Source organism: Oryzias latipes, chromosome 21 (assembly GCF_002234675.1).
Source record: "Oryzias latipes chromosome 21, ASM223467v1".
Taxonomy (NCBI): Eukaryota; Metazoa; Chordata; class Actinopteri; order Beloniformes; family Adrianichthyidae; genus Oryzias; species Oryzias latipes.
Window position 1 is genome coordinate 23,806,181 of NC_019879.2, and position 25,411 is coordinate 23,831,591.

The window sequence follows — 25,411 nt, forward strand, 5'->3', positions numbered from 1 at the left end:
TTAACATAAACCATGTTTGAGGGGGGTGTTTGAGAGCAAATCTGTGCTACTGTTATACACTCTAAACTTACCAAACATAGAAGAAAAACTGCAAAAATTAGTGGAGATCAATTTCCTCCTTCAGAACTTCCAGTTCCTTAAGACATACCAAAAGGGCATCATCCCATGGAAGGCCAAAGCTCATTTCACAGATGGAAAGATGGCAGCTGCCAGTGAAACAGCAACCTGGTGCCAAGAAGAGCCACTAAAGCCGACGATGTCCTTCAACCCGAAGTCTGTCATTTGTGTGAAGCAACTGGAACAGCAGTGTGCCCTGAATTTAAACCACTAAGTGCTTTTCAGAAATAAGGACAAGGAACATTATTAACCTTTTTAATTAGAACATCCATAAATAAAATATCTTTACAACACCAAAGCATAGGTTATACTGATAATGTCCTGTTTCTTTTGTTATTTTGTGAGAACTATACACTTGTCAGATTATTTACATTTCTGGTCCATTACTTTTGTTTTTTTAATCAATTTAAAAAAAAAAAGAGAAAGAAAGACTTAAGTATAAAATGTAATAGTATCTTATTTTTGCAATAGTAAAACAAAACACTCAGATAGGTTGAATGGAAAGATTTCAGACAGTCACCTGTAACACAGGCCACCAGCATCAATTTAGTGTGTTACGGAGACTGTTAAAACAAAGCGCTAAAATGTTTTTCTGCCGTTTTCCATCCTGTTCTTCCAAATTAGGAATAAGTCTTGAGGAATTAGAACGTCAGCTGTCGACCGTAAGCTTTATAGCTTCTCCATTCCTCATCCCACCTTCATGAGGAGTGCAACAACTTTTATTTCAAACATTCTGGTGTTGAGACACATGAAAATAAGGTGAGAAAATACACCTTGTAAGGATTTCTACCACATGTAACCATCCCCAACCTCCAAAACCATTTTTAATTTCAGTTAAACAAAATGATTGGTTCAGTAACCCAAGGTCCAACTCTCAAGTGACTGTTATACATCTTCACCAGGATTCCATTGTTTTTTGGGGGGGGCTTTGGTGTAGAAAGCAGCACAGATGCAGTTCCTCTGGTCATCTCGCCTACTCAGCCTCAGTTTCAGGTCAAGGCTGGAGCTGCAGCCTCATGCAGCAATCCCGCCGGTGTTCACCAGCATCTCTTCACCAAACATTACTTATTGACAGAAAGCAGCAGGTTAATCTGAAAAAGAGCCAAGAAAAAACGTTGAATGTTTGCTCTGCTTGAACTAATCAATCTCTCTGAATGTGCTGAAGAAGTTTCTTTATTATTTAAGAGATGCCTTAAAGCTTGTTAATCCCACAGTAATGTACCTGCTCCATAGATGGACAAGCAATGATTTGAAGGTCTTCTCCACTGTATTCCTCCTGTAGCAAAGCATGCAGCCTTTGAAACACCTGCTGGATGTTATTCTGTTTAAAAAAAAAAGAAAAAGTCATCCTATTACCGAGTGCTGGAAGGAAATTAAACCACATTTCCATCTGGCCTCTGTCCCCTGACTACCTTGTTTCCATGTCAACCACTGAATTTTTGCTTTTTGTCTCGTTCAGCCTCACCTGGCACCTCGTGGAACAGTACACATGGAGCACACTGATTTCTCTATTTTAGAGTTTATGCCGACAAGTTATGGCTGAGGGCACAACCTCAATGGTACATTTAAAAAATACTCAACAAAGTAGACTTGTAGGGGGAAAAAAAAAAAGAATGCCATTTACATGTTCGAAGTGTAGTGGATGGCCTTTTAGCTTTGTATTTAACCTCACTTAGTGAATGGATTAACAGAGTGTCATGGATGAGTTCAGACATTTTAAGAGGTTTGTTTACATGGCAGGAGAGTGCTCACTGCAATGAGCTATAACATCAGTATCTACAACAATAGACGAAACACTCAGTTCAGCTTTCCAGCAAAACGCACAAAGGAAAATTGACAAGGACAAAGAAAACGATACGAGTGCAGTATGCAAATACACTTTTCTGTAAAGGGATTTGAGGATTTATTTTTGCTTTCACGATGACTGAAAAAGAAGCTGAGTCACGCAGTACGTGTTATACCCCATCTTTCACGCCACCCACCCTGACAGGCTTGAAAAGGATGAACTCTGTGTCTCTATTGGCCAAGTACAAGGACAAGCTCTGTAAAGTGCTTGGCAGCTTGCTCTTCATCACCCGGTAGGTGGCCATCACTATGTCGTTGATCTTTGCTGAAAAGAGAGGAGAAGAAAAATGAAGCAGCCGCCTGAAAAAACACTAACTCTGCCCTCTGGCGCTTGCTGCAGAGGTTTGGAGGAATTGATTTCTGACCCTCGTGGCTTTCCCTGACACACATCTTACCAGGCTGAGCCCAGGGTTGCTGGGAAAGATTGTAAGTGGGTCCGCCTTCCGTTGCCATCTTCTTAAGAGCTGCAACCTGCAACAAAACAGAACAAATAGACCCAGAAGATTCTGTGATGCGGTGATAGCAAATTGAATGACACTAAACATACAAGTGTTTACACAAATAGTAAAGCAAAATTAGTTTGTAAACAAAAAAAAAAAATGAAAAGCATGAATTATCACAATAAACCTGCAGCTGAATGACATGTCCTGAATGAAACGCATCCATTTGTCCTACCTTGCCATATAACTACAGAGCCCTTCAGTTAACAGTGATAACAGATCCCTTTTAAATAAAGCTTTGCAATAAATAACATTCGAAGGTCAGGACGAGCCGTCTCCGCCTGAGGCTGAGTCTGCCTTCGCTCTAGCAGTTACCTTGGTGAGAAACTCTTCAAGGTTCCCCACAAAGATCTGAGTCTGCTGCTGGATAAACTGTTCACAGCTGAACTTCAGGTGCCGGTCCACATCCTTCTTTGAATCAATGTAGTGCTCTTTTATCTCTGGTGTTCCCTGAGGAACCGCACAGAAAAAGACTTTAGCGCGATCAAGTGCTGCTTCCCTTGAGCAGGGGGGAAATCAAAAGTTCAGAAAACGAACAGCATCTTTGGAGAACCACAGGGAAGAAATATAAATTATATACACTGTACCTCCAACAGGAATTCAAGTATGGCATTGTGACTGTTAAGGCGAAAGAATTTGGGAACAGCCTTCGGGTTCAGGATTTTGAAGGCAGCATCTGAACACAAAGCAGAGATTAAATCTGGGTTGGAGCAGAATGAGAGTGCCCTCTAGTGCTTCAGACTGCAACACGTTATTAACCAAGAAGAGGCTGATGGAGCGACTTTGTCTGCCCTGTGAGCCAACGGTTAATGTACATTATGGTGTCGGATTACAATTTCCACATTAATTGTTGCCACCGGTGCATGTGATAGGCACAAGTTGCTTAATGAGCATGAAAATGTAATGACTGGCTTTGTCAAGCTGAAAACCAATGTTCCCCCAGCCTTTAATTATCTTACCTCGTGTTTTTTTCAGGTCCAGTGAGATTTCCTTGATGGCAAAATCGGTGTGAAATGGGGCAATCTGTTCACGCATTATCAGCAGGTGCTTGATCAGGAAAAGTTGCCCATCTACCTGTGTCTGCAGTGAGAGGAAAGTGCAGTTAGAACCACTGCCAACACAAAAGGGCATCTGCCGGATACCCCAAGGTAAAAAAAAAGACAGCCTAAAGTGCTGATTGAACCTAAAAAATAAATAAATAAAAAACAAACATAATGGTACTGCTTGACCAAAAACACATAAAAAAGAGGGGGAACAAACAAAAGGGAACATATCTCCTGTGAGTTATGCCGTTTAAATTTAGAGTCACTTAGCACTAGATATTAATAGCAAATATGGAGTGAGTGAAGTCGATAAAAACCCCATGTGGAGGGTAATTATCCTGCTGCAGAAGCCATCTTCTTTATACTCATCTGGTTTCATAAATAAAAAAACAGGAAATTCTGAAAACACAATATGCCTGTTTCTGCTCCCTGCTGAGCGACAGGGCGCATTTTCTAGAAACGTACCTCTATTTAACACGGTCTAAAAGCTCTAATATGTATATATTTTTTATTCAAACCTAATTTTTTTTTAACCATCAGGTTTCTGATATTTAATTTTATGGACAAAGGAAATAGATTTCTTTTGGCAGGATCTCCACAAAGAGGATTTTTGTGCCAGTTTCAGTGAAAAATACAATCAAAGTCCTCTCATCTGCTCGCCGAGCAAACCTGTAATTAGGCCTCCCGTAACGTGTCCTTCCTAACCGTTTCTCCATAATTTCTTCATCAAACTGATGCAAAGCTACAAAAAAAAACCACTTTGTCTTTTCCGCTTGCAGCTCCTTAATGAGCAGCACTTGTTGTAACTTCAGAGTAGTAACCAGGTTGTTCACAAAGACTGAAAATTCTCTGAATCCTCTGAGAAAATGAAAAGTCTTTGAAAGCTATGAACTAAATGTTGCCTCTTTTTTCCTAAAAACAAATGTTTTGATGTGAAATATGCTAATTTTACTGATAAAGAAACATTGTCAGAGTGTTTCTGTCATAACAATCAGAAATACAAAAGTTCACAATGCACTTCTTCATGCCGACCTTGCTTTTGATGATGATTTCAGAGGCTTTAAGCAGAGACTGAATGCAGGCAGATAAGGCTTCTTGAGATAACCCCTGAAACACTGCTCTCTGGAAGAAAAAAATAAAGAAAAACGTGAATAAAAGATGCAGCAAGCTGCTATTAAATCACAGATTTTACTGAAGTTTTAACATTTTTTTTCTAAAAATTGGAGCTCACATCTATGCATCTGTAGAGTTTGGACAAACAGACCAACGTTCTCCTGACAGTGGGATACCACATGCCGTGCAGATCCGCAGGAGAAATGGACGTTTGAAGGCGAGACACTTCTAAACTGCCTGGATTCAGTTAACGAAGGAGAAGAAAGCAACAACAAAACGAATTATTCTCACCTCAATGCTATCAAACACACATAATCAGCATCGGGAGAAGCGTACCAGCACTGTTGTTTCTTCTCACGCCGCCATCTTCTAGCTGCACATCAGAAAACGAGGACTCCTGTGACATCTGCTTCATCTGTTCTTCCTTCAAACTCTGAGAGATTTTCTAGTATGTACAAAAAGGAAAACATGTATTACTGCTACATCTGTTCAAAAACAGAGGGAGGAAAATGGAAATCTAATTTAAAAATCTGCACATGGGACCAAAGCAGAATTAATACATGAAGGTAGGCCTGCACAATATACCGCAAATTTATCGTTATCGCGACATCAAGCTGTGCAATATGCATACCGCAAAAGACGGCAAAAATCGCAATAAATGATTACCTTAAATGTGCTAAAACAATCTCATGGCAGCTTGAACTATTGAACAAATGAAATAAATCCCTTTATGCATTTGTTCAATATTGATGTTTGCCTCCTACGTCGACAAAGGTCATTTGGAGTGTAATTTTTAAACTCTTTCTCTTTCGGCTTTTCCCATCAGGGGTCGCCACAGCGAATCATCCTTTTCCACCTCACTCTATCATGGACATCTTCTACCCTAACATTAGCCAACTTCATGTCCTCTGTTAAGACATCCATGTATCTCCTCTTTGGCCGTCCTCTTGCCCTCCTGCCAGGCAGCTCCATCTCCAACATCCTTCTACCAATATATCCACTATCCCTCCTCTGAACATGTCCAAACCATCTCAGTCTGGCTTCTCTGACTTTGTCGCTAACACAGGCAACATGAGCCGTCCCTCTGATGTACTCGTTCCTTATCCTGTCTAACCTGGTCACTCCTAAGGAGAACCTCAACATCTTCATCTCCGCTACCTCCATCTCAGCCTCTTGTCTCTGTCTCACTGCTACCGTCTCTAACCCATAGAGCAGAGCTGGTCTCACCACTGTCTTGTACACCTTTCCTTTGAGTCTTGCTGGCACTCTTCTGTCACACAACACTCCTGACACTTTCCTCCAACCGCTCCAACCTGCCTGCACTCGCCTCTTCACCTCTTTTCCACAATCCCCATCACACTGAACTGTTGACCCCAAGTACTTAAACTCCTGCACCTTCTTCACCTCAGCCCCCTGTAACCTAACGCTTCTACCTTGATCCCTCTCGTTCAGACACATGTATTCTGTCTTACTACGACTGACCTTCATGCCTCTTCTTTCCAGAGCAAACCTCCACCTCTCTAGCTGTTCCTCCACCTGCTCTCTACTCTCACTGCAAATTACAATGTCATCCGCAAACATCATTGTCCAGGGAGATTCCTGTCTTACCTCGTCTGTCAGCCTGTCCATCAGCATAGCAAACAAAAAAGGACTCAAAGCTGATCCTTGGTGTAGTCCCACCTCCACCTTGAACTCCTCTGTCTGACCTACAGCACATCTCACCACCGTCATACTTCTCTCATACATGTCCTGAACTACTCTGACATACTTCTCTGCCACTCCAGACGACCTCATACAGTACCACAGCTCCTCCCTCGGCACCCTGTCATACGCCTTCTCTAAATCTACGAACACACAATGCAGCTCCTTCTGACCTTCTCTGTACTTTTCCATCAACATTCTCAAAGCAAAAATGGCATCAGTGGTGCTCTTACGGGGCATGAAACCATACTGCTGCTCACAGATCTCCACCTTCTTCCTAAGCCTGGCTTCCACTACTCTTTCCCACAGCTTCATTGTGTGGCTCATCAACTTTATTCCTCTATAGTTGCTGCAGTTCTGCGTGTCACCCTTGTTCTTAAAGATCGGAACCAGAACGCTTCTCCTCCATTCCTCAGGCATCTTCTCACTCTCTAAAATCCTATTGAACAACCTTGTTAGAAATTCCACTGCTGTCTCTCTTAGGCACTTCCATACCTCCACAGGTACGTCATCAGGACCAACGGCCTTTCCGCTCTTCATCCTTTTCAGAGCCTTCCTAACCTCATCCTTTCCAATCTCTGCTACTTCCTGCTCCACAACAACCACATCTTCCTCCCTTCTTTCCCTGTCATTTTCCACGTTCATCAGCTCCTCAAAATACTCCTTCCATCTTTTCTGTACACTCTCCTGGGTTGTTAGCACCTTTCCATCTCTGTCCTTAATCACCCTTATCTGTTGCACGTCCTTCCCATCTCTGTCTCTCTGTCTGGCTAGCCTGTACAAGTCCTTCTCTCCTTCCTTTGTGTCTAACCTGTCATATAGCTCATCGTAAGCCTTCTGTTTGGCCTTTGCCACCTCTCTCTTCACTCTACGCTGCGCTTCCTTGTACTCCTGTCTACCTTCCTCAGTCCTTTCTACATCCCACTTCCTTTTAGCCAACCTCTTCCTCTGGACGCAGTCCTGTACTTCCTCATTCCACCACCAAGTGTCTTTACCGTCTTTCCTCTTTCCAGATGACACACCTAGCACCTTCCTACCTGTTTCCCTGATAATCTCTGCTGTAGTTTCCCAGTCATCTGGAAGCTCATCCTGACCACCCAGGACCTGTCTCAACTTCTGCCTAAATTCCTCACAAGTTTCTTCATTCTGTAGCTTCCACCACTTGGTCTTCTTTTCTGTTTTCCCTCTCTTCTTCTTCCTGGCCTCCAGAGTCATCTTACACACCACCATGCGGTGCTGTCTGGCTACACTCTCTCCTACCACCACTTTGCAGTCAATAACCTCTCTCAAATGACCTCGTCTACATAGGATGTAGTCCACCTGGGTACTCCTACCTCCACTTCTGTATGTCACTCTATGTTCCTCTCTCTTCTGGAAGTAAGTGTTGACTACAGCCATTTCCATCCTCTTCGCAAAGTCCACCACCATCTGTCCCTCCAGATTCCTTTCCTTCACACCAAACCTGCCCATCACCTCCTCATCACCTCTATTGCCCTCACCAACATGCCCATTAAAGTCTGCTCCAATAACAACTCTCTCTCCTCTGGGGAAACTCTCTATGACCTCATCCAACTCACTCCAGAATCTCTCCTTCACTTCTAACTCACAGCCAACCTGTGGCGCATACCCACTGACTACATTCACCATCACCCCTTCAATTTCTAACTTTAAGCTCATCATCCTGTCTGAGACTCTTTTCACCTCTAGAACACTGTTTACAAACTCCCCCTTCAGAATCACACCTACCCCATTTCTCTTCCTATCAACACCATGATAGAACAGTTTGTATCCTCCTCCAATACTACGTGCCTTGCTGCCCTTCCACCTTGTCTCCTGCACACACAGTACATCTACCTTCCTTCTCTCCATCATGTCTGCCAGCTCTCTGCCTTTCCCTGTCATTGTGCCAACGTTAAGAGTCCCTATTCTCAAACCTATGTTCCTGCCTTTTCCCTTCTCTCTCTGGCCACGGACCCTTCTGCCTCCCCTCTTTCTTCGACCAACAGTAGTCAAATTTCCACCGACACCCTGTAGGTTAACAGCATCGGTGGCGGTCGTTGTTAACCCGGGCCTCGACCGATCCGGTATGTCTAAAGTGTTGTGGATGATTCGCATGGTGAAATGGAAATGATGTTTTTGGGTTTTTTTGCTATTTGTTTATAAACCGCAATTTATATCGTTATCGCAATATTAATTACCAATATCGCATATCGCGAGTTTTCCTCATATCGTGCAGCCCTACATGAAGGTCATTAAAACTTTTGGGAATTCCGAAAACGGTATGAAACAAAATGTTTTAATAACAGTTAAAGATATCTCTTAACCCTTTAGCACCAGAGATGCTCTTTGACATCTTTGACATCAGTGGTCCCCAACCTCCTGGCAGCAGACCAGTATCGGTAAGTAGGATAGTCGGTAGCGAGCCGCAGAGAAAAAAAAAAAAACAAAAACTTGACCTACATTTTTTTTCTTTTGTTTATCATTTGATTCTGAAGGAAGTTTTATTTTGAAAAACGACTGGATTCTCCTCAACACATCCGACTCATTTCTGACAAGTCGCTCGGTCCCGTGTCCAAAAAACATCCACCAGTCACCTAAAGCGGCTGCGCCGACAGCTAAATTGAACCCCCCCCAAGCTAGAAAAGTCAGTTTCTTTTGGCAGAAAAGTTGTTGAGGAAACAGAAGATGAGCCTTCAGAAAGCTGCATTTAATAGGAAAAAAAGCAGGTATTGTCACTGCAATTATAGATTTATTCCAACAGTTTTTCCCACAACATAATTATGCATAATATTCAGCAACAGGCTGTCTAATGTTATGAGAATGCTGCTAATTAAGATGCTCAAACAATGGATTCACGCTTCTTATTGTATAAAAAAAAGGTTTTAGTGTTGTTTTCTTTTTGTATTTAACTGTCTCACCTTAAAAGTTGGATGAGGCTGAAGTTGGCGTCCGTTTTTCTAGTTTCCACTTCGACAGTTATGGATTAAGGAATAATCTATATCATATTTTAATGGTTCCTACACAAAATCTGTTAAAGTTTAAAGCAGATATTTTTACAGAAGATGGGGATAAACTTTACCCTCAAAAGTTAAGAGAATACTGTCCAACATGAAATTGTTCTGTGGCCTGAAACAAGGTTGGAGACCACTGCTGTAGATCTTTGATCATTTGCACGATCACCGTGAATCAGCTGATTCAGACGTGGAGGAAATGTTCATATCGACTTTGCACTGATATGCAATTCCTTACTAAAACCAGACAGAATCAGCTGATTTATGTGGATCGTTTAAGCCTTTAACTACTAAAAAACGTGTTTCATATAAGTGCAAGTCTCACTTTAAAGTTAAAGTCCCTTAAGTTGTCATACAGTTGTGTGTGTGAAATTTGTTCTCTGCATTTGACCCATCCCCTGGGGAAGCAGTGAGCTGTAGACACAGACAAACTAGTCAGGCATATTGTGGCTTAACCCCTCCAATGCAACCCCTTAATGCTGAGCGTCAAGCAGGAAGGCATTGGGTCCCATTTTTCTTTTTTAATTTAAATGACTCAACATGTATTTAAGGTCTTTAGAACACTGACATGTATTTTGAAGTGTCAAAAATGAAATCATTTCCAGCAACAATAGCAAAGATTAAACAATATTTGTTGTTCTACCCATTATGTAAACAAAAAGCCCCAAATTTAGTCTTGTCACTTTTCTGAACACAGAACTCTTACCTCCATCATTTCCAGTTTTTCAGGATAAGCGAGATCCCCTGGAGCTGGGTTGTAACCTATGATGTCAGTCTGTATGTAAATGTGAGTCCGGTAGACCAGCCTCTCCTGAACATCCTCCAGCATCTGTTTCACCATAGTATCAAAGGCGCCCAGCTGGGAAGCTACACATGAAAGCAAACGGGGCACAGTTCACACCACAATCAATGAACTTAACAGAAAATCACTTCAATGGCGGAATCATTTCATCCAGATGCAGACATAGACACACACCCCCCTTTCCAAAAAACATTGTCATTATCTTTTTAAAAGATAATGCCTTCTAACTCAGAAAGAGGTTAACACATATCCATGAGTTTTCTGAACCCAGTTGAAACCCTTTTGGAGTCAGGGGGTTGCTGGAGCCTATCCCAGCCACTGTTGGGTAAAGGCACAATACACCCTGAGCGATTAGCTACTCCACCGCTGATTCATTTTTTTATGTTGTCTTTTGGGTTCCTAGTACATTCGTTGGACCTGTTTTTGTTTTTGTTGTTAAAAATCAATGTTAAACTTTTTTCTATTGTAGTGACTAAGAATTTATAAATAGTTTTTTAAAATGTGTTTGATTATTATTTTATGACTAGGAGCAAGCATTTTCTAATCAATACTTTTCTAAAGCCTTTTTAACCAAACAAAATTCAATTACCTTGCCATTTAGTACAAGTTTTATTTAATTTTCTCATTTAACCCTTCCTTGTGCTATCCTAGGTACTTTAACGTTGGGAGTTGGGTCATCTGGACCCACTAGACAGTGCTCTGAACCTTTTTTCTTCAATGATTTGTGATCTTCACTGGATTACATGAAATCTTTCCACCTTTATCCACCTTTGTCATGGTAGGGAGAACACGTCAATGTAAGGGTGGGGTCATCTAAGATAGCACAAGGGTTAAAGAGCCTATATCATGCTTTTCTTAAGCCTTTCAGAGTAACTATATCTATATATATGATTACCTTTGGCTCACTAAAGTTAAATTAGGAGTTAATTTTTCTAAACGGAAGTGAGACGACTCGATCTCTGAGGCCTCGCCTTTCTCTCCTTGTGGTTACTGCCCATTTCATGACGTCAGCCTATAGCCGGCCTCGGCAGCGTGTCTGCAATTCGCCCCCACGAAAAACAAACAACATCTGAACTTTTGCAAAGATGGATGTGCATGTTGTTCATATTAAAGGAAAGTGTTTTGCCGATCCCCACCAGCTCCACAGAGAAAGTGGGTGTTTGTGTTAGCCTGGGGGCGGTGCTGGCAGCACAGACTCTTCCTGGAGGGGGTGGTTCCTCACTTACTTACATCACAATAATAATGTGAGAACCCACTAGTTCTTATGGATTAGGAGCGGGTGGTACTCAGAGAGAAGGTTTTTAGAGGAATACTCAGAAATGCTTGAATCAAAATACCGCTTTGGGGTTATAATACACTTTACATTATTTATTTATTTATTTATTTTTATTTTATTTTTTTAACTTGTCCTGTCCAACAGCTAGGCAGGCAGATGAGAGCTGAGGGCCTCTTGTGTTGGACATATTTTACTTTAACACTTTACATTATAATACACTTCAAAGCTCAAAAAAGTTATGATAAAGGCCATTTAAGAGGCATAAAATATGTCTATAACAATCTCAATGACCATGTTGTATATGTAATCACATATGACCAGGAATTAGAACTTTCTAAAGATAAACAGAAATTAATTTAAAAATGCCTTATACTGTCTTTCCATTTTTATGTTGTCTTATATACTTAAGTGCAGTTTTTTCCTCCTAAACTTTGTTTTATGTCTTCAATTACATCAACCTGCCTGAGGACTGCAGATGGAAATGAGCCTATAGGTAAAAGCTGGCATGTTTACTTTTTAATGTCCCTTTCTTAATAAATAAATGTTTTAATAATCATGTTGTCTTGTTCCAAAAGAAACTACCGTACATAAAACTCTTAAGCACAATCAAATGTGCTGAACTGAAATAAAACATTTCTATTTTTTAGAGATTGCTTAATGATGCAAATCAGACCAAGTTCTACAATTTCAAGAGTAAAACTGACCAAACATAAGTTCTATATTATCATACTGGATATGTTGATAGACAAAGGGGATGCAGACAGCACCCAAAACAAACTCCCTGCAGCAGAGTGTTCCACTGCTGAGAACACAAGCTGCTTCTTCGAGGAAACATCCAGCCAATCATGAGCTTTGACATTTCACGTTTGTCATTAGCATTTGTTTAAATATAAAAAAAGTTATCCATCCTGTAGCACTAATGGCTGTGCAACCACCTCAGATGTGGCGACATTTAAGTAAAGATCTAGCATTACAATTTATTTCTTTTCCTCAGATAGGCACCGCCTGTTCTTTTCTTTGAATGAGCCACCTCTGTAATCTGTTTACAACTTCTTCACTCTCAAGACAACATTTCTGGTCTTTTAATGCACTGTTAGCTTTAGTTCCAGTTCTACAGATGTTTAACTTCAGGATTTAGTAGCCACCTTATTTCCCACAAACCTCTTTGTTCCTGCAGAACAATTTAAGTACACAAGAAGAGACCCAAAGGAAGTTTTTATCATGCACGTTCTTAATCGTGTCTACCATGTTTAACAGATTAGATTACAGGTAGGTTCACCAGAAGCAGAACATTAAGGACAAATAATAGTTTGTTGCTGTTGTGTTTTGTCCCAAGCTGTATGTTAATTATTTAATTATGATTATACCGTTTTTAGACAAAATAAAAAAAAGAAAAACTGTTATTTTCTAGGACAGTTTCTGCAGAGTTCATTAGAAATTTGCCTCCGAGTTGCAGGGGGAACTGCTGGTGTGGAAATATCTTAGTCCACTTCCCTTCACTGTTGCTGAAGGCTCTCTGTTCCCATGCTGTCCCACTAGCTTACAGCACCTGGGGAGCTGCCTAGTGTGGCCCAGCCAGCATCATTTCTAAATCACAAATACCCTCTTTTTTCAAACGGCATTTTTTCGTCTACTCCTGATTCACGATTCATTTAGAAAAAAAATTTTTGACTTCATTTTCTTCACATGTGTCCTCGATCATCAAAAAAAGGCCAGTATAATAAGTTAAAAAGACCAAAAGCACAATTTCTATTGGAGTGAGTCTTCAAAGTAACTTAAAATAGCCCAGTATCAGAACAGCTGCACATGCTTCTAATACAGTTTGTATTTATTTTGATAAAAAAATACTCAAACTGCAAGAGTAGGACAAGCTCCAACCTACCATTGTTACGAACATGGTCTTCAAGCATCTCGTTCTTAAGGATGCCGCAGAGCTCTGACAGGGTTTCCAAGTGGACGATGTGGATTATGAGTGGCCGCAGGACGTCATACAGAGATAGACACAGCTTTTCTAACAGCTCACTGTCAAAAAAATAAGTAGGAAAAGCTCAAAACTTAAAGATGGTTAAAATTCAAAAGCAAGTCTAAGTACCGGTAACAAGGTAATACATATCTTGAGAATTAAACTCTTTACACAAGTCATGGTACTCTCAGAATGCTTCTGCCTTATGCAAACAGGAATAATTTGTCTGTGTGGTTCCAGACAATGGCCTCTTTGTGTTAAGTAAACACGTTTTCCGTCTGTTGAGTGCTGCTTACTCGAGTTTGGATGTTGGCTTAGAGAAAAAGTCGTTGTACAGCTGGTGTTCATCCTGGCACACATGGACCATAAAGGCACAGCCACTACGGACCTGAACAAAGACACAATCCTCACATTATGATCAAAGGCTTGACATTTTATGAACTGTTTATAGCATTTTGCAAATGATAAAACTCACACACATGCTTTACTTTAAAAAAAAAAGGGAAAAAATACTGAAGGAAGAGAAAAATAGTTGAAAAAAAACAAAACAAAATCAGAACAGCAAACAAACCCGCACTGAAAATCAGTGGGGGGAACACATACATAAAATAATATGTGTAATAGTCCCAATGTACCCACATCTATTTATGTATCAAATAGTAACAATTGCATGTATTTAATTAGTTAAAAAAAAATAAAAGAAATTATTTGCGTACATGTTTTTTTTATTAATATGTTTATGTATTTTTATTTTTTGATATTTGTATGTAATTTTAAGTGTGCTATATTTTATGCTTTTTCCTTTTGTAAAGCATTTTGTGACTACTCTCTTTGAAATGGGATATATAAAACTTACTATTTTGTTAATTATTCTCGTCTTTATCGTCACAAAATTATGAGGGGGAAAAAATGACAATATAAGTTTACAAATCTCTGGACGTGTGCAAACATAAGGAACCAAAAAAGAAATGCCATAAACAGACAGAGCAGAATATAGGTAAGAGATCGGAGGTCACCTATAGGCAATATGTTGGGTAATAATTGTATTTGGATACATGCATCATGTACATCTAATATATTTATATATAAAATCAGAAGTTTACAAAAGATATTTCTATAGTATTTCTTTTTAGGAACAGGTCCCTATGATCGGGTGTTAACAGATGTGTGTGTTTAATCATTAGTTTACAATACTTATAGGCACAATGGATATGTGCACTAATGAGTCTATAGTATAAAACAATGGTAAAGAGTAGATCTGCTCAATAAATCCCAAATTTATTGTTATCGTGATATCAAACTGTGCAATACGCATATCCCAGAAGACAGCGAAAATTGCAATAAATGGTTACCTTAAATGTGCTTAAACAATCTTATGGCAGCCTGAAGTATTTAACGAATCAAATAAATCAATTTATGCATTTGACCAATCAGATGGACCCCTTCATGTTGTTGACCAATCGGAAAGAGCCCTTTTATGTTAGATGTTCGCCTCCATTGTAGACAAGTGTCATTTGGGGCATAATTATGGTATGTTGACTTTTATTTAAATTAAACTGTTGCAGTGAAATGGAAGTTATGTTTTTATTTGTTTTACTTTTTCATGTATCAAAAGTTATATCTTCATCGCAAAATATTGATCATTGATACTGCAAATCTCGAGTTTTCCTCACATTGTGAAGCCCTAGTTAGGAGAATGTAAGGGTTCTATAAAGAGACAGCTGTAGGAAAAAACTGCTTTCCCTTAAAGTGATTTGATTTTAACATGATTCTATTTGTAAATGTTGTTATTTAGAAATGATTAGGATATGTTGGAACAAATGACTTAAGAAATGTTAAAAACAAAAAGCAAGCCTTTGAAACACTAGAGATCCTCATTGAATCAGAAGAACATTTAAACAAGAAAAAGTCAATAACATTCAGTAAAAACCAAGGGTATAAAAACTACCACTCTTTAAAACCCTTAAATGTAAAAAAATAATTAACATATTTTAACTCAATCTACAGTGGGGCAAAAAAGCATTTAGTCAGCCACCAATTTTCCAATTATTCCCATTTAAAAAGATGAGAGAGGCCTGTAATTTTCATCATAGGTTACTCAAATGTGAAAGAAAAAATAAGGGGGGGAAAAATCCAGAAAATGAGACAGCCTGATTTTTAAGGAATTTAGTTGCAAATTATGGTGGAAAATAAGTATTTGGGCTAGCAAGATTTCTGGCTTACACAGACCTTTAACATCTTCTGTAAGAGGATCCTCTGTCTTCCACTCATTACCTGTATTAATGGCCCATGTTTGGACTGGTCATCTACAGTATTCTCCCCATATTCACAGGGGTTAGCGACCAGAGACACCTGCAAATATGCCGAATACCCAAATATGGAGAACCAAACCCCGACCCCTCGACCAAAGTACGCCTATCAAAAAACCCCTTTAAAATCATTTATTAAAGAAAATTAGGATATTGCTCAACATACTGGTAGTTTTTGTTTTTTTCCAGAGCCATTAACTTTACCGTAGCATACTTTATAACGCACATTAGGACTCTCTCTCTGTCGCTCTGTGCCTTAAATCCAGGAGCCCGTGCTTCCTCCTTCTTCAGTTAAGTGCGAGAGGGCATCTTCTTCCAGAAGAGGCCCGTTTCATCAATATTAAACATCTGCTCCAGATGATATTTATTTCTTCGTGATTATCTTCCTCACCGTTGCGGGATATTTTCCGGCCGCTTCTGAGTCAGTTGATGCCATTTCTCCATTTAGGGATACAAACTTCAGTTATAGTTATTGAGGAACTGGTTGAAATAGCTGAAATATTTCTTAACAGCCGGCAAAGAAGCCAAAGGGCTGGTGTGCTCTTCGTCACTGCTCCCTTCCTCCCCCCGCAGCACCTCATTCGGAAGCAAAAGTCTCATACAAGCGTTTTGAGCTTAGGTTTTGTGCTGAACCGGAAGAGTCACATGACTGAAAATAAATCAGCGAATGCGTGAAACCGCAAATAATGAAATGTGAATACCCGGAGGAACACTGTATTTAAAAGACACCTGTCCACAACCTCAAACAGTCACTCTCCAAACTCCACTTTGGCACTAAAAACAAAATTGTTGACCTGCACCAGCCTGGAAAGAACAAATTTGCAATAGGTAAGCAACTTGGTGTGAAGATGAAACCATAATAGAACCTTTTGATAAGAACTCGTCGTGTTTGGAGGAGAAAGAATTCTGAGTTGCATCCAAAGAACACCATACCTACTGTAAAGCATGGGGGTAGAGCCCTACAACAGAGGCAGAGACACGTGGTAAGACGTACTCTGCACTTTCATTTTGACACGCTAAACATTGTACATCGCACAGGTGTCATCATCCTCTCCCCTTCCCACACTCATGGTGCTAAAAGGAAGTAAACACAACAGGAAGAAATAACTAAGGGTGAAACAACATAACTGCCAGATGAAAGGACACGTAGCCAAAAACAAACACCCGTGCCCAACCCTAATTTGACCAAAGCAGGCAAAGGGGATTGATTTAATTCCCAGTGCTACCAGCTCCGACAGTAACCCCTGCAGCCTGTGGAACTCCGACAGCAGACCAAACGTGCACGTGACCAACACTACAGTACAACAAAATTATATGACTTGCATGAAAACTGTGGTATTTTCTAAACATAACAATAAACATGAATTATGACATGAGCAACGTCCTCTCTGCCCGCAACGCTCTCTGGTCGCTATAATAACATTTAAACATGCCTTCAAAATAAGAGCATGGAAAATCCAACTGCCCACAATGTTGAATGGTTCGAGGGAATCTCCCGTTGGAATAAATCGGTAGTTTAAGTAGGACTACTGATACTGTCTATTAAATGTAGCTTTCTTTTTTTGGAAGTCAAAGGCTCCTCTTCTGTCTCCTGGCTGGGCCTTTTCCACTTGGCAAAGAAACTTTCCAAAGACGTTTGTTTTTTATTTATTTTGCTAGCTCCTGAGTTTTATTTTAGCGATATCCTATCACGTGACCGAGACGAGCGAATTGACCTGCATCAAGAGTAACATAGACGGATGTCACAGAGAATCTGGCAATTTTTCAAAATAAAACATTTTCAGATTCCAAAATAAATAAAACGGAAGTAATATAAGTCATTTGATTTTTTCCTGTGCGGCCCGGTACCAAATGACCCACGGACCGGTACCGGTTCGTGTGAGGTTCTTTTCTACGTCTTCTCCATCATGTCGCAAGGCAACCTCCCGTATCCCGCTGAATTTTTTTCAGCCGCCCAATCCCGCCTGGAGCAAAATTCAAACCGCCCACTCCCGCGAGATTCGCGTTGGGTCCCGCGGGACCCGGCAGGACCCAATCCCAATGCAGCACTCTACATGGGGGTGGAAACATCTTGCTTAGTTCCTGTTTTTCAGCAAAGTGACCAGGACAACTCATCCGTGTAAAGGAAAGTATGAATGGGGCCATGTATCTTCAGATTTTGAATGAAAATCTTACTCCATCATCAAGGGCATTGAAGATGAAACGTGACTGGGTCTTTCAGCATGACAACTTTCCCAAACACACTGCCCCGGGTAACAAAGGAGTGACTTCGTAAGATCCTGGAGTGGCCTAGCCAGTCTCCAGATCTCAACACAATAGAAAATCTTTGGAGGAAGTTGAAAGTCTGTGTTGTCCAGCGACAGCCCCAAAACATCAATGCTCTAGAGGAGATCTGCATGTAGGAATGGGCCAAAATACCAGCAACAGTTTGTGAAAACCTTGTGAAGACTTACAGAAAACATTTGATTGTGGTCATCACCAACAAAGGATATATAAGAAAGTATTGAGTTATTGACCAAATACTTATTTTCCACAATAATTTACAAACAAGTTATGTAAAAATCAGATAATGTGATTTTCTGGATATCTTTTTCTCATTTTTTCTCTCATAGTTGAGGTATTCCTATGATGAAAATTACAGGCCTCTCATCTTTTTAAGTGGGAGAACTTACACAATTGGTGGCTAAATAAATACTGTTCTGCCCCACTGTATATATGCTTTTCTTTATTGAGCCCAAAGCTTTGTATGTTTCTAAAATATTGTTTAAAAGACCATAGAAGGATCATGCGTCTATTCAAAACCATTTAAAAAGGCTTACCAGTGCACAGTGGTCTTTGCTGTTTTGGTTGGTCAAGTCTGTAATGGTGGATGTGATGCAGGGACTGAGTAGCTGCTCTCTCTGGGTGAGATAGCACTGATGGATTTCATCTAGAAGCTGACTATATCTGCTCAGATCATGAGAGAACAAATTCAGATTAAAAGCTCGGAAAAATGTTTATGGCATGGATGGGATTCCTGTGGTTTTGTTCTAAAGGAAAATGATGATACTTACTCAGTAATCTTCTCTGATCGCTGCTCGACCTGTTCAATGAGTGACTGGGAGAAAGGAATATAAAGAGAAAAAAAAATGGTATAAAATCTAAGAAACATTTGCAACATACATGTTAATGTTCCAAACAAATGTTACTCACTCTAACTTTAGGAGCAGCAGCTCGAAACTTAACATAGTAAAGTGTAAAGGCATTGTCAGCATTAGTTAAGCCCATTGGATCCTGGAGGGACAAAAAACACTGTTGTTCAACTACCGTAGGTTTATTTAATGGAAAAATATTTCAACAAACCTAAAGGCAATACGAGGATGTACAAGAAGATACAATGTGGAAAAGCAACTGCAGATGTATTTATATTTAAACAAGAAGTAGCAAAACACTTTTGATAGTCATATAATCTAGTGTCAAAAGATTTATAAAATAAGAAAACAAAAACATGCTGACAAAAGCCTGTGGTGAAATACATATTTTGTTACAGTAAAGTAAGGGAAACCACACAAACACAGTTAAAACCCTTCTTACCCTTTTTGTTAACTGGCTTGTAAGAGACTGCATAGTGTTTACAATGTAGACCTTCATTAAGTGCATAGCTTTAGACAAACATTGTTTAAACTTGGCCAAATAAACTGGATAATCCTTAAAACTGGGCTGTAATAAATAGAAAAACAAGTATTAGTCATTTCAAACAAAACAAAATAAAGTTACCATCATTCTAATCGTGAATAAAACACACAAAAACATGTATAAAATTAATTTCCTTTTTCTTGAATTATTTGGCTAGAAAAGTTCATGAATTATTAAACTAATTTAATCGATTAAACAGGAATAAAAAAAAATTCTTATGACAAAACAAACATTTAATTTTGAATTCTGTGTTCCAGATCTTAAATAACGATAAAGAATAAAGATCATTCATATTTTGTCATTTACTTTTATACTTGGATCGTTTAAATTTACAAATTCTCCCTCAAAATAATCATCGCTGGAATAACAAACTATTGTTCATTTCATTGTCAACTAAAAGTTAAACTAATTTGTGTTTTTATGAGTAACAAAATAAGCCCTATGATTTATTCAAGATGCAGAAAATAGTATATCTGAAATCATTTTACTTAAATATAATCAACTTAAATGTTTTCTGCCAATTCTTAAGTACTATACTAGTAAAAAATATGGAAAATGCAGGTTACTTACATGAGAGGAAACATATTCAATGCAGTCATCTAATTTGGACAACATTGGTATAAAACCTTCACTATTTACAGATAGAGTTGGTGAATTCAGTTTCTGTAAGTGTAGCAAAGAAAAGATCATATTTACAGCCATATCAAACATCAAGTCAACAATTGTATTTTTAATTCAACGCATTTTTGCTGAATTCCCAGATTAATTAAAGCTATAAAGGCTGGATCACGTTTTGTTATTTGTTTGCATCGGTTATCATACAACTTAAACTTCAATCCACATTTTTGTCTATATTGCATTTCTACAAGCTTGATCGTTTTGAGCGGTGTCTAAAGCTTAAATAAAAGCAAATAAGTAACAGTGCATTTTTGAAAGCAAAGGAAAAAGCCCAGCTTACCGTGTTTATGTTTTCTAGCTCATTAAAATATGACAGTTTCTGCTGAATATTCTCTGCCAGCTCAACAAGCTCTGACTGTAAAAGAGAAAGCATCTACATATAAACATGTATATCTTAAGAAGTACTAGCTTTTATTAGCAAAAAACACTTAAAAATATATGTATATGTATATATATATATATATTTATAACTTTTCATAAATATAGTTAGTAGTGTTAAGGTTTTCCACAAATGTTGAGGAGTAGTTGTGCTTTTAATGTTCATACTGTATTGTTAAAGGAGTCTCTTTAATATTTTAGTAAGCATGCCGTTTCTGTCCCACCTGTTCTTTCAGGAGCTGCTCACAGGCTTCATGTAAGGCACCGGTCTTATTGGACACAAACAAGTACTGTTTCTGAAGGGAGTCCAAGTATTCAAGAGCTTCGTTGACATCCTTCAAAATAGCATCACAGTGTTCCTGGTAGCAGTTTAGTTCGTCTCTGGTTTTCCTAGAGGAAGCGGAGACATGCGTTGACTTTGTATATTGGATATGAGGGTTCCCTAAAACAATAATAGTTTATTATAACAAAAATTTGCCTTTTACTTTTGCAGGAAATGTGCAATTAATGATGAAAAACATTATTTTAACATGTTATTGTGGCATTTTTTAGATGACGGAGGGCATAGACAAAAAAAAAAAAAAAAACTGACCTTAAAATTGCATTTCTGAGTATTTCTTTGTAGAAATTGCTCTGAATCAGAAGCAAACAAAAAAAATGACAGCTGGCATCATGCACTAAACTGCTTGACTAGATAGCTCCAGTATTGCTCGCCTTTCTTCTTTTGCACTGGTAATGTTAGGTTGGGGTTGTGGGGGTTTAAGCTAGCGGGAGCGCCCGTAAGCAGAGCGAAAGTGAGCCCACACTTCCATGAACCGGGATGAGGGGGGCCTGCCTGCTTTCTCACACCTGGAGCAACATCCTCCTGCACCAAACGGACATCAAGGGGCGGAGCCGCCTGTCAAAGTTTGACAGGTGACTCCGCCTCAGTCCCAATCAACTGTTTTTATATACGTCACATCACTACCACCTGATGAGGACTCTGACGAAGAAACTTATAAGGGATGTGAAAAAACACAGCCGTGTCTGATAATAGCAGAATCTAAGATGTCTACTGAACTACTGCCGCTCTGCAGAAACAATGGTCTTGAAAACATCACAGGTCTTTCATTTGGGCTGATAGACCACTGGGAACACTTTGACAACAGATCAAAACATGATCAGAGTGGGTCTTTAATTAGGTTTAATTATTTATATTTAGGTTAATAACTTTACATTTTGGCTTGAAAATGTAGTAAAGCATTAGCATCATTTTTGATTACTTGGCCATATTACTTTTTTTCTTCTTTTTTTTTTTAGTAAATATACAATCCACTGTTTCCTAGTTAAGAATTTGTACTCTTTACATATGTCTTTGACAAATATTTAACTCCATTTAACTGTACTGCTAGAAACAACACTTGTGGACAGACACAATATGACATCAACAGTGGGAAACGCACTTGTATTTTGCGCTCTCATCCTGGTCCATGTTGGCCTGCAACTTGGCAAACCAGGCAAAAAACTGCAAGAAGAGTGGAAATAAAATGTGAAAAAATCTTCCAACATAAAATCCACACCTGCATGTGCTTTGCTGTAATAAGTGTTAAAATGGCTGTAATGACCAAAAAAAAAAAAAAAAAATTAAAAAAAATAAATAAAAAACCTGCTGAGCTGTTTCTATCCTGTCATTTTCCATTTCCAGCATCTGAAATCCTTTGAGGAGAACGTCCTCTGTTGACCCGGGGACGGGGGCTGTGAACGGGGACTGTAAGGACCGAGACGACAGGCTGCACAGGTCCTCGATGGGCAGCTGCAAAGTAACACAACAGCAGCTTGTTTGGTTCTGCAAACACTAACAGCAACCCTTCACCTGAAGCTAAGAACTTCAGAGAGAAGAGCACAAACTCAAGCGATTCATGCTGTCGATAGCTGAAATTTTATAAATATTATGTTTAATATTTGTTATCAGAATAAAACAAAATAATTGCTGCTCATAGAATGTCTAAATCTACTCAAACTGTTTCTCCTTTGCCTTTGCAAAGTAAGTTAGCATGTTAGCTAGGCTAACGAGGCTAGTATTAGAGTCCCATCTCACCTCTGAAGGGACAGAAAGAGTTTCCGCGGCGGTTCGGATCTCCAGAACAGAGTCCATTTGCTTCTCCGTTAGGGGGGCGGTGGGGTCCGTGCGACGGTCCCATAAGGAGAGTTTCTCTCGGGTCTCCTTGTCTGTTAGATCCAGAAGAGACTGATCTGTGGACGCCATCGTCACTTCACAGCCTCAACGTCAGCAGAAGCAGGTTCTTCCTGTTCCGGTAGTAGGGGCGGGGCTAGGCGAACAGGATGGACCAATGGCTTCTTCTTCTTCTTGTGATTTTATTGGCGGGAGGCACTAACGTGAAGGTGCATTACCGCCACCTACTGTGTTGGAGTGTGGGTCAGAGTGGGGATTACCTAACCAAATGTAACTTAAAAAAAAAATAATAATAATAATAATAAACTAAATTCTCCTCAATAACCTAGTTCTTTTCAAAAAACCTATAATCGCACCATTGAAATTCTCCTCCCCTCCCAAAAGCTTCCTTAAAGTCATTTGCTCACCCTCTATCATCCGTACCCTACTTTCCAGTTGTCGTCTTTCCTCCCTATACAGTTCACACTGACATAGCACATGCTCCACCGACTCTTCCCCTCTCCCGCACTCACACAAACCAGTTGGATGTTTCCCTATCAAATGCAATGTATTATTTAAACCAGTGTGTCCCATCCTCAACCGTGATATTATGCAGCTATCTCTGGTGTTTACTCTGACATTCATACCTCTCCCTACTCTGTCCTGAATACTAAATAGATGTCTTCCTTTCCTCTCCCTTTCCCATTGTGTCTGCCATTCTTCCATAATACGCCTCCTAACAATTGCCCTAAATTCTGTCCTATCTAATGGAATTTCCATCTCTATTCCCCGTTTCAATGCCCTTTTTGCCAGGAAGTCAGCCATTTCATTTCCCTCCACCCCCCTATGTGCTGGTACCCACATGAATCTGATGTTTATTTTCAAGTTTGCCAACCTGATCAAACTCTCATAAATTTCATATAAAATATCTGATCTGCTCTCAGAATTGTATGACTTCAGAGACATCAAAGCTGACAATGAATCTGAACAAATTATACCATCCCCAATTCTGTTCTGTTCTAGCCAGTGTAAACTATATGATATTGCCAACATTTCAACTGTAAAAACTGAAAGATCCTTTGACGTCTTAACTCCAACAGATTTGTCCAATGTAGGGATACAGAAAGAAAAACCAGTTCGCATTGTTGCTGGGTCTTTAGATCCATCTGTATATATGGGTATAAATGAAGCGTGGGCTGTGTCTAATCTGTCTGCTGTTAACTCATCCCAGTTTCCCTTCCCTTTTCTATCCTCCATTGTTCTATGGAGATACAAATCCACTTGCGCAGTTGGAAAAATCCAGAAAGGAGTGGTCGGGTACAAAAACGTCTTAACTAGGGTTTTGCCATGAATATTTGCTTTTTTCGCTAACCTAGCTAATTTCCAAGCAGCACTTTCATTTGTCCCATTATCACTTTCCCAACAAGGATCAATAGCCCTCCTAACCATGTTCTCTACATCTACACAACCCTGTATTTTCACCCAATAGTTAAGCATCAGCTGTTTAATTCTTAGTTTCAATGGTAGCTCCCCCATTTCAACTTGTAATGACACAGCAGGAGTTGACCTCATAGCCCCAGTGCATATTTTCAAAGCCTGATTTTGGATGACTTCTATTTTATGTAATAATGTTTTGCACGCTGTATTGTAAACAATAATTCCATACTCTGTGACTGACCTAATCATTGTAATATATATTTGTTTTAAAGCCTGTGCACTAGCTCCCCACCCAGTACCTTTCAAGCATCTCATTATATTTATGACTTTCTTACATCTCCCTACTATACTATCAATGTTCTCTCTCCATTTCAATTTTGTATCCAATATAACACCCAGGTACCTAAAACTATGTACTTGCTCAATTGCTTCTCCATATAACCTTAAGTTCAAAACAGTTCCACGTTTCCTAGTAAAAACCATGCATTTTGTTTTAGTTACTGAAAATTTGAATCCCCAGTCATAAGACCAGTTTTCCACCTCCGTAATCGCGTCTTGTATTTTTCTCTCCACATAATGAATATGGACCAATGGCAGCAAAGCAGAGCTCTTTTCATTGACAGAGGGACGTCAGTGTTCAGAGAAGTTAACCCAGTAACGCAGTAGTAACCATCCTAGTAACACAATGTGTAAAACAAATTAAAAATACTCAAAAGAAGAATAAGAAGAAACGAGACAGTTTCCGTACAGCTTTTTAATAAAATACACCAGATAAACAAACTTTGCAAGAACTTTATGATAAAGTTTTAAGTTTGGACTTAAATATAACTTGAACTTAACCTACGGTAACTTGAGTTCATTAAGATGCTAGTTTGGTGGTTTGATGTAGAGCCGTTAAAAGCTAATTTTAAGACTGCCATGTCTTACATTTTCAAATTAAACAATTGAGCAAATTAAGTAAAAGCTGTGGCCTACAGTATTACAGTAAATAGACAAAGAGCATAGTTACAAAGTACTGTACAGAATGAATTGGATGGAAAAAATATTATTTATTTTTATATTATTTTTATAAAAACACTATTTGTTGGTTAATTAATGCTTGTAAATTTCACAAGATATGGAACAAGACAGAAGAGAAGCTTGCAGCACATCCTAATACCTTTATAATTAGGAGAACTGAATGACAGCAAGTACAAAGGATATTCTATCAAGAAAATGTTATATAAAAGACGTAAAAAGTTTGTAGCTTGTTTGCACTTCAAAACCTTGCACCAGGAATATGTGTCTCTTGTTAATATTTATTCTTTATAAAATAATTTCAAAGTTCTTAATTAAAAGTCTACATTGTCCTAAACATTTTTGGGATTGAATGTATAATATTGTTTTATTAATCCTTTCTGAGTGTCTCTAT

At 39.1% G+C, this 25,411-nt stretch overlaps 1 protein-coding gene across 1 annotated transcript; it reads right to left on the reverse strand.

The window, feature by feature from the left end:
- Positions 1 to 358: 358 nt before the first annotated feature.
- On the reverse strand, positions 359 to 22,699 carry cog3 (component of oligomeric golgi complex 3). Its single transcript, XM_023950803.1, has 23 exons — positions 22,489 to 22,699; positions 22,057 to 22,203; positions 21,854 to 21,915; positions 20,636 to 20,801; positions 20,314 to 20,388; positions 19,926 to 20,018; positions 19,254 to 19,379; positions 18,873 to 18,953; positions 18,734 to 18,777; positions 18,500 to 18,626; positions 13,668 to 13,759; positions 13,291 to 13,430; positions 10,037 to 10,197; positions 4,955 to 5,063; positions 4,737 to 4,855; positions 4,538 to 4,627; positions 3,422 to 3,542; positions 3,050 to 3,138; positions 2,778 to 2,912; positions 2,358 to 2,433; positions 2,100 to 2,227; positions 1,340 to 1,438; positions 359 to 1,208 (listed from the first exon to the last, which is right to left on the reverse strand). Exons 1-23 carry the CDS (start codon positions 22,654 to 22,656, stop codon positions 1,179 to 1,181), a joined length of 2,478 nt encoding a protein of 825 aa, XP_023806571.1. The 5' UTR covers positions 22,657 to 22,699; the 3' UTR covers positions 359 to 1,178.
- Between the last annotated feature and the right edge of the window lie 2,712 nt (positions 22,700 to 25,411).